At 49.7% G+C, this 12,973-nt stretch overlaps 1 protein-coding gene across 1 annotated transcript in view; it reads left to right on the forward strand.

The window, feature by feature from the left end:
• Positions 1-12,973, forward strand: part of EP400 (E1A binding protein p400) — a 108,364-nt gene that overhangs the window by 69,097 nt on the left and 26,294 nt on the right. Inside the window, exons 32-43 of the mRNA XM_010852522.1 lie at positions 7-93; positions 3,271-3,473; positions 3,563-3,732; positions 5,827-6,023; positions 8,026-8,137; positions 8,287-8,430; positions 11,200-11,343; positions 11,554-11,637; positions 11,941-12,075; positions 12,342-12,386; positions 12,489-12,642; positions 12,764-12,973. Of these exons, the coding sequence (XP_010850824.1) occupies positions 7-93; positions 3,271-3,473; positions 3,563-3,732; positions 5,827-6,023; positions 8,026-8,137; positions 8,287-8,430; positions 11,200-11,343; positions 11,554-11,637; positions 11,941-12,075; positions 12,342-12,386; positions 12,489-12,642; positions 12,764-12,973 (1,685 nt within the window). The remainder of the gene's footprint in view (positions 1-6; positions 94-3,270; positions 3,474-3,562; positions 3,733-5,826; positions 6,024-8,025; positions 8,138-8,286; positions 8,431-11,199; positions 11,344-11,553; positions 11,638-11,940; positions 12,076-12,341; positions 12,387-12,488; positions 12,643-12,763) is intronic.

Consider the following 12,973-nt stretch of genomic DNA (forward strand, 5'->3'; position numbering starts at 1 on the left):
TGCAAGCAGGCACACATCGCCCTCGAAAAGTCACAGGGACCTGATTTTGACGCTGACTCAACGTCAAGAATCCCTCCAGGATGTCATCGACAGGTAAGGTAGAGTATTGTAAGCATTCTTTACTCACTTACTGTTGGTGGTGGTGTTCACTCGCTAAGTCATGTCCAGCTCTTTGGAACCCCATGGACTGCAGCAGGCCAGGCTCCTCTGTCCTTCACTGTCTCCCACAGTTTGTTCAAACTCATATCCATTGAGTCAGTGATGTCATCCAAACTTCTCATCCTCTGTCGCCCCCTTCTCCTCCTGCCCTCAATCTTTACCAGCATCAGGATCTTTTCCATTGAGTTGGCTTTTTGCACCAGGTGGCCAAAGTAGTGTAGCTTCAGCATCAGTCCTTCCAATGAACATTCAGGGTTGATTTCCTTTAGAATTGACTGGTTTGACCTCCTTGCCATCCAAGGGACTCTCAAGAGTCTTTTCCAACACCACAGTTCAAAAACATCAATTCTTTGGCACCCAGCTTTCTTTATGGTCCAACTCTCATATCCATACATGACTACTGGAAAAACCATAGCTTTGACTAGACAGACTTGTTGGCAAAGTGATGTCTCTGCTTTTTAATATGCTGTCTAGGTTGGTCATAGCTTTTCTTCCAAGGAGTAAGCGTCTTTTAATTTCATGGCTACAGTCACTGTCCATAGTGATTTTGGAGCCCAAAAAAATAAATGCTGTGTTGCACCCCACCAACTTTTGTGGTTGTTGTGTGGACATTCATCTCACTTCTCTCCCCAAGTTGTCCTTTGGAGTCTGTTCAGAATCGATTTTGGGGTCTTCAGCTTTGGCATCAGATGGTCTCTCCACCCTCTAGGAAACCTGTGGGTGATTCCTTTGGGTTGATTCCTTCCTATTTATCCCTCTCTCCCCACCAAAACCTGGCAATCACTGATCTTTTTACTGTCTCCATAGTTTTGCTTTTCTGGAATGTCTTATAGTTGGAGTCATACAGTAGGCAACCTTTTCAGATGGCTTCTCTCATTTAGGAATGTGCACTTAAAGTTCTTCCATATCTCATCAGGGCTTGATAACTCATTTCTGTTTAACACTGAATTATGTTCCACTGTCTGGAAGCACCCCCTCCGTGTGTGCTAAGTCACTTCAGTCATGTCCGACTCTCTGTGACCCTGTGGACTGTAGCCCGCCAGGCTCCTCTGTTCATGGGATTCTCCAAGCAAGAATACTGGAATGGGTTGCCATGCCCTTCTCCAGGAGATCTTCCTAATCCAGGGATCAAACCCGCATCTCTTACATCTTCTGCATTGGCAAGCGGGTTCTTTACCACTCGTGGCCCCTGAGAAGACTTGGAATCACCAGTTTGTTTAAAAACATTCACGTACTGGGACTTCTTGGTGGCCTGCACTTCCTATGCTGGGGGCGCAGGTTCAATCCCTGGTTAGGGAAGAAAGATCCTGCAAGCCACCTGGTGCAACTGAAAAAAATAAAAAACGTTTGCCTTCTGAAAGACAACATGGATGCTGTGGAGTTTTGGCAGTTATGAATAAAGTTGCTGCAAGCATCTATGTTTTTGTGTAGACATAGTTTTTATCTATGTTTTGTGTAGACATAGTTTTTAATTCCTTTGGGTAAATACCAAGGGATGTGATTACTAGATCTTATGGTAAGAGACTAGTTTTGTTAGAAATTGCCAAACTGTCTTCCAAAGTGACTGTACTATTTTGCATTCCCACCAGCAATGAATGAGAGTTCCTGTTGCCCCACATCCTTGCCAGCAATTAGTGTTGTCAGTGATCTGGATTTCGGCCATTTTAATAGATGTGTAGTGGTATCTTGTTTTAATTTGCATTTCCATCATGACATATTATGTTGAGCATCTTTTCATATGCTTATTTGACATTTATATGTTTTTGGTAACGTGTCTCTTTAGGTCTTTGGTCCATTTTTAAAGATTTAAAAATTTTTATTGTTACAGTAGGACTGTGTTGACTATCCATTTTAAATACCTCAGTGTGTACATGTCGATCCCAAACTCAGTAGCTATCGCTTCCCCCATTTTTCTTATTGTTGCATTTTAAGAGTTCTTTGTATGTTTGGATAACAGTTCTTTAGCAGATGTATCTTTTGCAAATATCTTCTTCAAGTCTGTTGTTTGTCTTTTCATTCTTCTGACTTTCTTTCACAGAGCAGATATAATATCATCAAATGTCTGTTCCGTATTCACATTTCTGATTATTTCATGTTTTTTTTTAATATTTCAAGCCGGAGTCACAATGAGGTACATACATAACAATCAACTTATATCTTTTATGTATCTTTTAATACATAGGATCTGTTTCCCCCTCTTTTTTTCCTTGCAGTTTATTTGTGGAGAAAATCTGGTGATCATTCCTGTTCCATTGATATCTTTGTTGTTTGACGGTATCATGCTGTTGATTACTGTAGTAAATCTTGAAGTCAGGTAGTGCCAGTCATTTGACTTTTTCTTGTTCAGTATTGTGTTGCCTGTTCTGGTCTGTTGCTTCTCCATGTAAACTTTAGATTGAATTTATCACTATCTACAGAATAGCTTACTGGGATTGAATTGAATGTCTTGATCAAGTGGGAAGAACTGATGATGTCTTGACTATACTGGATCTTCCTATCCATAGTTATGGAATATCTCCATTTATTTAGTGCTTCTTTGGTTTCATTGATTAGAATTTTGATCAGAAATGGTTTTCAGTTTGCATGCAGCAAGGGAGAGGGTTAGAGTTCCTGGAGCAGGTGGTATCTGCAGGTTGGGAGGTGGGTGTCCAGTCGACAGTCCGGGTCCTCTGAGTCGTCGTCTTGCTGCCCTTGGCAGGGCCTCCTCCTCCCAAGCCTGGCTCCCAACCCTGGCTGGGGACGCTGTGGCTGTAGCAGCTTCAGGGCTCACACCCTCCCCAGACCATCCAGGAGACAGAGTGCCTATGTCCCGCCTCCGCACACATCCCTGTGCTCCCAGGGGGTAGGGGGCAGTACTCTGCACTGCTTATTTTGATCTGGGCAGTCCTCACTGGCCAGCACCCACTCCTGTGGCTGCTGTGATGGTGTGTTCCAGCAGCCACGTCCCCCCCAGGGGGACTGGAGTTAGGCACCCTGACTCCTCTCTTGACTCTCCACTGCCAGATGGTTCTGCCCTCTGCCTTCTCGAGCCTTCGCTGCTTGAGCCAGAGGGACTGCCTGGTGGAGGTGCCGTGGGTGTCAGCTGTGACATGCATGCTTTCTGCTTCTCAGGGTGGTGTGCGTGATCCCGCCTGTGGTAGCCGCGCCCCCGCACTTGTGGGTGGCGAGGCCACCCTCCCTCTACAGCCACAGGATGCGGCTCTTCCGGCACTGCCTGCGGGAGCACACAGCGCCCTACGCACAGCAGCTGCAGCGGATGACAGCTCTGCACTCGCTCCGGTTCCCCGAGCTGAGGCTGGTCCAGTTTGACTCAGGTACCAGAGGCGTCCCGTCTACTCCGCTCCCTGTGTCGGGCTTTCTCGCTTTGGATTATGAGATGCTCTCGGTGTCACTCGTTTGACAGGAAAGCTGGAGGCCTTAGCCATCTTACTTCAGAAGCTGAAGTCTGAAGGACGTCGAGTGCTGATCTTATCACAGATGGTTCTCATGTTGGACATCTTAGAAATGTTCTTGAATTTCCATTATCTCACCTACATAAGAATTGATGAAAACGCCAACAGTGAACAACGGCAGGTAGGAAGGAAATCGATTCTTTTGTTCCCGTTTATGATTTGGTTGGGTTAACTTTGGTTGCCAGTTTCTAAGCTGGTTTCTCAGAGCCATGCGGCCTCAGTGTTGTCATGCTATCTCAACAAAGGGAAGAACCTTTTAATGTCTCTGGACTTTAGCTGCACCCTTTGAAATTTTTTCATAAATCCTGTAACTTGGGAAATCAGTTGGCTAGATGTCTTAGAATTAAAATTGGTGATTTGTGGTCCTTATAGGAACGAGGTGGTTGTCCTTCAGGAAGTAGCCACATGAAAACAGCAAAGTCCTCCTGACTGACTTACACTCTAAAAATGCATGTTCAAATAACATGCCAGTTTTTACTTGGCCAGGTTAGCTGAGGGTAACTTGATTCCATCAGGCTTCTGGTGGAGGTGCAAATTAGGACACCTTTCTAGAAAGCAAATTGACAGGATGGGTTGTAAACCTTAAAAATGAATATATGCTTGGCCTGGTAATTCTGTATCTGAAGTGAAGTGAAAGTCACTCAGTCGTGTCCGACTCTTTGCAACCCCATGGACGTACTCTATGGAATTCTCCAGACCAGAATACTGGAGTGGATAGCCCTTCCCTTCTCCAAGAGATCTTCCCAACCCAGGGATTGAACCCAGGTCTCCCGCGTTGCCGGCAGATTCTTTACCAGCTGAGCCACAAGGGAAGCCCAAGAATACTGGAGTGGGTAGCCTATCCCTTCTCCAGTGGATCTTCCCGACTTGGGAATCGAACCAGGGTCTCCTGCATTGCAGGCAGATTCTTTACCAACTGAGCTGTCAGGGAAGCCCTTATTCTGTATCTAGAACTCCTTTAGCAGCACCACGCTTCTTAAAGATGTATCTATTCAATTGTCTGTGAAAGTGTTTGTAATAACCCCCAGTTGGGAGCAAAGTCCACGTCCAGGAGTAGAAGCATGGGCCACAGTGGCCTGTGGGCCACAGGGCTTGGCGCCGTCCTACGTGTCCCACAGGGTGAACTAGGAAGTCGTACTCGGCAGTGTTTCATAACGGGTCTTGGTATCATGGTGAAGTGTTCCCGAGTGCAGACAAGCTGCTGGGCTCTGCATCGCATTACCCACTTCACATCATCCAGTACACCCAGGCCTCCCTACGCTGAGAAGGCCTGGAAGGAAATAAACCACAGTCTTAAGCAGTAAATTCCCTCAAGAGTAATGTAACACAGTACAGTAAGTCCCCTACATACAGATGAGTTCTGTTCTGAGAGCATATTCATAAGTCCAGTTGTTTGTAAGTCCACCAAGTTAGCCTAGCTCCCCAGCTAACACAACCAGCTGCATCGCTGCTGCTTTTACACTGGTTTGGACACTCTGGGCTTGAAATAAAGATGATGCACCACTGTGCTCTGTGCAGTGCTGTACAGGGAGGTGCACAGAATCACAGCCACTTGCAGAGGATGCACTCACGTGACAGTGTACACCAGACATATGAACTAACTTATATGGTTGAACGTGTGAATTCACCTTTGCATCTTTGAAAGCTAGCAATTTGAAGGTTCATATGTAGGTGACTTACTGTAGATAGAGAATTTCTTGAAGGAAGAGAACTGGTCTGCTGAGGGCTGGTCTGCTAAGGTCTGCTTGGGCACTGAAATCATTGTAGGAGAAACGTCGTGGGAAGGAAGCCATTTCAGCTGGCGGCCCTGAGGGGAGTGGAAGGCCCTGCCCCTGGCTGGCTGCAGCTCCCTCGGCCTTACTCCAGGGGCTTTTTGCTGTAAGGCTCCTGGCATTGCCGGAGGGTACATGAACAAGCACGCATCCCTCCCCAGGGAGACTCTGCTGTTCTCTGGGGCCTACACGTGGAGCTGACAGTTCAGGGCGGGGGGCTGGCTGGCAACCTTCAAACCAGTAGAGATGTTAGCGATCAATAATCGAAGAATAGAGCACATGCCTGAAAGAATCAGGATAAAATGCTAAACTCTGATGTAATTGGAACATGAACCATGCGTCAAAGGAAACACACACCCGTTTCTAACTGATTAGTATCTGAACGTGTTGGAGGTTTCCCGTCATTGTCAGGAGTGCTAACTTGGGAGCTTATCTCACCCCAGGAACTGATGAGGAGTTTCAACCGAGACCGGCGCATCTTCTGCGCCCTCCTCTCCACACACAGCCGCGCCACGGGTGTAAGCCTGGTGGAGGCGGATGCGGTGGTCTTCTATGATCACGACCTCAACCCCGTGATGGACGCCAAGGCCCAGGAGTGGTGTGACCGGATAGGGCGGCGAAAGGACGTGCACATATACAGGTGAGGTGGCTGCCAGCGGGGCAGCCAGGGGTGGCTGCAATGCACTGCAGAAGCTTCTGCTTTGCGTTTCCTTTCCTTCATGTGGGCTCACGTTCCTGCTATCCCGTCTGTGCTTTCTTTACACTCAGCCTTGCTTGGGACGTAGTTGTTTGCAGTGGTGACTGGGTTTGCTACTGAGACACAAATGTTGTCCTTCTAACATGTACCTATTATATTTCTTCTAGAGTCTCTGACCCTTAAGAGGGTGTCTCAGGTTTTAGGTTGTTTCAGGTATTGTCAAATGTAAATGATTTTTATAACTTAGCTGTGGCAACTTGTAAACAAGCTACTGAAAGAATTTAAATCTTATAAGTGGTCATCCACACACAGCTGAGAAAGGCAGAGGAGGCTCTGCCTGTGTGTCAGCCCTCTGTCTGCCCATCTGGTGCCCAAGTGTGCAGGCATGTGACACTCCCCTTCCTCTGTGCTCCTGCCGCCTCTGGGAGGGGTTGTTGCAGAGTGCGTGGTCCCTGGCGGCTGGCCCAGGGCTGCAACCCCAGCCCCACATGCATAACCTTTACCATTTTCAAGAGGTAGTCATCCACACACTGTGTTTAAATAGCTTAATTTTTTTGTCATTGTAAATGTGTTACTTGTTCATTGAAAAGAAATAAATAAAAATGACAGCACATGGAGAAGGCAGATAGCCTGCCCAATAGGCTATTAGTAGCATTTTAGTGTCTTTCCAGACATATCCCCAATTTTTTAATATAAATTTGTTGTTAATAATTTTACTTGTTTTTGCCCACACTGGGTCTTGTTGCTGTGCAGGCTTTTCTCTAGTTGAGGTGAGCAGGGGCTGCTCTCTGGTTGCAGTGCACAGACTTTTCACTGCGGCGGCTTCTCTTGTTGCAGAGCACGGGCCCTAAGGTGCTTGGCCTGCAGTAGTTGCAGCTCTCAGAGCTCTGGAGCACAGGCTCAGTAATGGTGGTGCACAGGCTTAGTTGCTCTGTAGCGTGTGGGATCTTCCTGGATCAGGGATCGAACTCATGTCTTCTGCTTTGGTAGGCAGATTCTTTACCACAGAGCCACCAGGGAAGCCCTCCCTGATTTTTTTAAATGGGTCGTGCCAGCATTCTTACCATGTAATGCTGTTTTGTCTTAACAATATATTTAGAGCCTGTTTCCATGCAAATATATATAAATTTGGTGTATTGTTTATGTGATTGAATAACGTTTCATTGTGTAATTGCTTACCGTTGGCCCTTTAGCAGTTACTAGCTAGTAATGGGGAAAACATTTTATTCTCAGTAGCCACAGTCTGTAGACACTCAGGAACGACCTTGGCAGTAAAGGTGAAGGATGTGCAGGAGTGGAGGGTAAAGTTGGGAAAGGATGTAACCTGAGCGATGTCCTGAACTCAGGACATGCTCTGTTCTGGGACAAGAAGGCCTGGTTCACAAAACTGTAAAGTTTCCCCCAAGTGATAGTGAAGTTTAACATCATTTTAATGAAAGCCCTGATCATGGAAGTAGGGAGTGGTTACTGCAGCTTTTCAGGTGGCATGAAGCAGCAGCCAGGGGACACTGGTCCTAGGGCTGCAGCCTCTAGACTCGGGTTCCTTTGGGAGGCGCACAGTGACTTGGGGGCGCCTGCCCACCGTCCTCAGCACTGAGGGAGACAGGGCTCAAGGGGTCCGGTGTCCTAGGGGCTCTTTCCAGGTAGAGGCCAGTGAGGGGACATGGCCAGCCAGCATGGGTGGCGGGGGCCTCTGGGGCCAGCCCTCCTGCTGCATGGGAGGTGGTGGTGTGGCTAACCTCATGTGGGGTAGCAGCCAGTCAACCCCACAGGCCTCCAGTCCCCTCTGGCCACCACACAAAGGAAGGAAAAGCTCAGAGCGCTGCCAACATGCCACTCCACGTGGGTGCTGTTCTGCTGGGTAGTCCGGGCGCCATGGCACTCAGGCTGCCCTCGGGCTCCCAGGGACTTAGCTGTGGCGTGTGTGTACGTGTTTGGTTTGCAGGCTCGTGAGTGGCAATTCCATTGAAGAGAAGTTGTTGAAAAATGGCACCAAAGATCTGATCCGAGAAGTGGCTGCTCAGGGAAACGACTACTCCATGGCGTTCCTCACGCAGGTACTATCATCCGTGAGGAGGCCTGGGGTGGGGGAGGGGGTGCCACACAGTGACCAGAATGGGTGGGTTTAGTGCTGTTGAGGGGTTGGTGGCTGCTGGTTTTCTGGGAGCAGAGGTCACGGGCTCAGTGATATGCATTTTTGTTTCAGCGGACGATCCAGGAGCTGTTTGAGGTTTATCCACCCATGGATGATACTGGCTTCCCAGTGAAGGCCGAGGAGTTTGTCGTCCTTTCTCAGGAACCTTCTGTTACAGAAACCATCGCACCCAAAATTGCAAGACCTTTCATAGAGGTGAGCATGGCTGGTGCCTGCTTGGCATCATTGGATCTGGAGCTTTGGGTCTGCCGCTGCAGCACCACTGCTCCCTCTCCCAGGCCTTGGGCCTGATCTGTCAGCTTTCTCCACCCATGGTTTCATTGTTGGGGATTTTAGCTGTAAAAAGAGGTGAAGGGAGCGGGAGAGAGCGGAATGCCCCACCGCCACGGCCACCCGCTGTCACCATTTGCACCCACGCTTCTCGGGCCACCCCGCACTGTCGTTTGTGACCTTCTGCTCCAACGCCTCGGCCCTTGCCGGCTGCAATCTTAGTGCTCCCCTGTCGCAGTGCTGCTGGGCTGAAGGCAGCCCTGGCGTGAGCCCCACGTCCCACTCTGAGAACAGGACCCCAGAGAACAGCAGCTGTTTCACTCGGCCGTCTTTGTGGGTTACGTGCCGAGATGATGTGCCTCAGGTTTATGAGAGTGAGTGAAGTCCTGCCTTCTGCGCTTTTGGCCCAGACGTTTGCGGGTTGCACCCTTTTCTCACAAGCCGTTGTGCAGACATGTCACACACCCACCTGCACACCCACCTGTCAGGGCCACCTCGCTCTCCTCCCTGAGGCTCTGCTCCTGTCCTGCCTCTTGGAGAAGCGTTTGGCTACAGGATGCCTCCTCTTCTATTTTTGAAACTTAATTGTTTGATCATTGAGTAGTAATAAATGCATGTGGTAAAATCTTCAAAAAGTTATGGTGAAAAGTAAGTCTCCTGCATCAGGCCCTCACTTCCCTCTCAGAGACAACCACTGTTCACTATTTCTCACATTTTCTTATAGGAGTTGTCTGTGGGTAATGTCAGGTGCATAGAAATACTTACAGCTGTTTCTGTATCAGGAGGAACAGATCGATTTACCCCATTGTTTTTAAAATAGGTGATAGGAGCCTTAGGCTTTTAAGAAAATCTCAAATAGCATGACGGGGACTTCCCTGGTCGTCCAGTGGTTAGGAATTCACTTTCCGATTCAGGGCGCCTGGGTTCAGTCCCTGATCGGGGAACTAAAATCTCGTAAGCCTCGGACAGCTAAGCCCTTGTGACACAACTACTGAGCCTGCACACTCTGGAGCCCCAGTTCCATGCTGAAGACCTAGTGCACCTAAAATTTAAACAGTAAATGAAAAACAAAACAACTCTCAACTTTAGAACCTCCCCCCCTCCCCGCCCCCCGCAAACCCAAAACATCGTTAACATAAACCTCGTAACAGAAATGATAGTGGGGAAACAGTAGATTACTTCTCCTGGAGGTAATCATTAACCATTGGTAAAAATCTTACTGGATATTGTGGAAGACAAATGTGTGAGGTCTAAAGGCATGAGTGTTTGAGGAATGTGAGTGTGTCACACACCCTCGCTGTTGCTTCTTAGTGTGACTTAGAGACGTTGGCTTGGGGTTCTTTCAACATACAGATTCTCTGAAATGTTCTGGTGGGTTGTCTTACACTGTGTGTCAAACACTGTTCTAAACAGAAGGGGTATAGTGTTGAGAAAAAGACTTCTCGTCCTCCCCGGAGCTTCTGTTCTAGTGACAGGAGAGATGCCAGACCATCACCTCATGGAGATGGTGTGACGAGCAGTGTCTAGGAGTGTTACGGGTGGAGGGACAGCAGGTGTGTCAGCAGGGAGTCAGGTATGGCCGGGGGTCAGCGGCGATGGAGACAGGCTGCCCAAGAACATGTGGCTCAGGACCGTCATCTGGCTCTGTGTGGACACTGGGCTGGGGACCGGTTCAGAGGTGCAGGTGTGGGGCCATGTGGGCGCATCTCTGGTTGAACTGCAGCTTGCTCTTGGCTGGTGAGCTTTGTGTTCATTGGTAGTGTGGGTACTTTTCTGTGAGATGCTTGTTCGCATCTTTTTCTGTTTTTTTTTTTTTTGTTAGACTGGGTTGTCTCTTTTTCTTAATGGCTTGTTGGCGTTTTTTCCTACATTCTGAGTGCAAGGCCTTTGTGGGATACATGTAAAATGTATTCTTGCAATCTGTGGTTTGCCTTTTTTAATACTCTGTGAGCAGAAATTCTTGGTCCTAATGCCACTGTCTTTGTCAAGTGATTGACGCTTTTGCGTTCTGAGAGGTTCTCCTTTACTTTCTTCTAGATGTTTCAGTGTTTTATCCCTCATGCTTAGATGGACAGTCTGTCTGGAAATAATTTCCGGGTATCGTGTGAGGTTGGGTTACCTTTTAAACTTTGAAGATTTGCCCAGTTGCCCTGAAAAGAGGTGCTAGTTCTTAACTGAATCCTCTAAGCTGCGTGATCCCCACTACCACTGCCCCCGACATGAGCGTGTGTGTCTTGAGTTTGCCAACCCCTGACAGGTATACCTTCCGGCTATCAAGAGAGGAGCACGCGTTATCTGCTAGAGTAATTTGCATTTCGTGAATGGCGGTGCTGAGGACCATCTTCCTGGGGGTTTGGTTTCTGTTTATGCCATGGACCAGGGCCTGTGTCACATGAAGTGCGCTTGTGGTGGGACTGGGGCGGGAAGGTGGGTGTCAGGTATGAGATGGAACGAGACACCCCATTCTGCTCGGTTCTCAGAGTCTGGGGGCCTTGCTGTGTGTCTCGGCGTGTGTCCTGAGGCTCTTCCCCAGGGTGTGTGAGGGTCCGAGGAGCACACTCATTGCTGTGATGGGGGGCTTGGTATGCAGTGTGGGTGTGTAGTCAGCTCTGTACGTGGCTCTTTTCCAAGACACCTTATTTAAAGTGTTCAAAGCATATTAAAGTCACCCCACGCAGCGTGCACATCCTGCAGGCCCTCAAGAGCATCGAGTACCTGGAGGAGGAGGATGCCCAGAAGCCGGCTGAGGAGGCCGTGCCCGGGTCGCCTGACTCCAGTGGTTCCAGGTGGGACGAGGAGCCCTCGCAGCTGGAGGAGTTAGCGGACTTCATGGGGCAGGTTTGGGCATTTTCTCTTCTGGGTTTCTACTTCAGTTTTTCTTTATACCTAAATATTCTAAGCACGTGACCTTTCTGTGGGGCATTTCTTGTTCATTCTGGACCAAGACCAGTCGCTATTTTGATTCAGGTGCTGGTGGGGGGTTATATGAGGAACTAAATCCTTATGAACTTGCTATTAATTCTGTTCAAAAAATGCATTTTGAAACAGCTCACACCAATTGAAAAATATGCTTTGAATTACCTGGAATTATTCCATACTTCCATTGATCAAGAAAAGGAGAGAAGTAGTGAGGTAAGAGATTGCACTTTTGATCATCTTCACATGTGAGAATCTCAAATTCTTCACTGTTAAACTGGGTTGGAAGTAAGCGTGACTCGCCCAGAATTCAAGGCATTAAAACCAAACCCCACCCGTATGTAAACTGATCAGATGGGCAAAGCCTCAGAAACCCTACACCAGGCTGTTTTCCTTGGTTTTGAAGCAGCTCGGTGCTTGGTTAGAGGGTCAGGTACTGGGAAGAGGAAAAGGGGCCCAAGGACTGGGGGGCCAGGGGGCAGTGCGGGGCAGCGATGGGAATGGCCGGTCTCCCCGCAGGGTGCCGTGATGACCGCTGTGCGTGAGTGGGAGGCCCGGAATGCACAGAGCCTGCGGGAGCAGGAGGCCAGGGCGCGGCTGGAGCAGGAGCAGGAGCAGCTCCTCACCTACACCCGGGAGGACGCCTACAGCGCGGTACGGGCCCCAGGCCTCCTGTCCACGGCCCGGGCCAGCGGGCTGGCCTGTCTCGGTCCAGCCCGGGTTAGCAGGTTTCTGTTCCCTGCTGCTGGCTCTCCCCACCGTCACGCCAGCTGTGATGCAAGCGCAGTTTAGGTCTTGGCAGTAGTGGTGCTGCCTGCTTATTTCGAAGGCTTATTAACTGATGTGAAGGTAGATGGTTGACTGCTCGCAGCTCAAAGCGAGGGCTGCATGGACCTGAAAAGCCTCCCCTTTTCCCGCAGGAGTTTGTGTGTGAGGGCGCCGACGGGCAGACGGAGGTCATGCCGGTGAGTGCCCGTGTCCCCACGCCCCCAGACCCCTGCCTCCCGCGGTGCCAGGCCGGCTGCCCTTGTGGCCACCCAGCTCAGGCTTGTCCCTCCTGCACGCAGCTCTGGACGCCACCCACACCCCCCCAGGACGACAACGACATCTACATCGACTCGGTCATGTGTCTCATGTATGAAACCACGCCCATCCCCGAGTCCAAGCTGCCGCCCGTGTATGTGAGAAAGGAGCGCCGCCGACACAAGACGGACCCCTCAGGTGGGCTTGTGCGCAGGGAGAGGGCTTGTGGCTGCCGGTGGCCTCGGTGACCCTTCCCTGTGGCTTTTCTGCTCCCCACCTTGGCCCGCTGACCCGCTGGCTGAAGCTGCTTTCCGTGCAGCCGCAGGTAGGAAGAAGAAGCAGCGGCATGGGGAGGCCGTGGTGCCCCCGCGGTCACTGTTTGACCGCACGACCCCTGGCATGTTGAAGATCCGCCGGGAGGGCAAGGAGCAGAAGAAGAACATTCTGCTGAAGCAGCAGACACAATTTGCCAAACCTCTGCCAACTTTTGCCAAACCGACCACTGAGTCCGGACCTGACAACCCCGAGT

This window comes from Bison bison, unplaced genomic scaffold (genome assembly GCF_000754665.1).
Source record: "Bison bison bison isolate TAMUID 2011002044 unplaced genomic scaffold, Bison_UMD1.0 scf7180017864312, whole genome shotgun sequence".
NCBI lineage: Eukaryota > Metazoa > Chordata > Mammalia > Artiodactyla > Bovidae > Bison > Bison bison.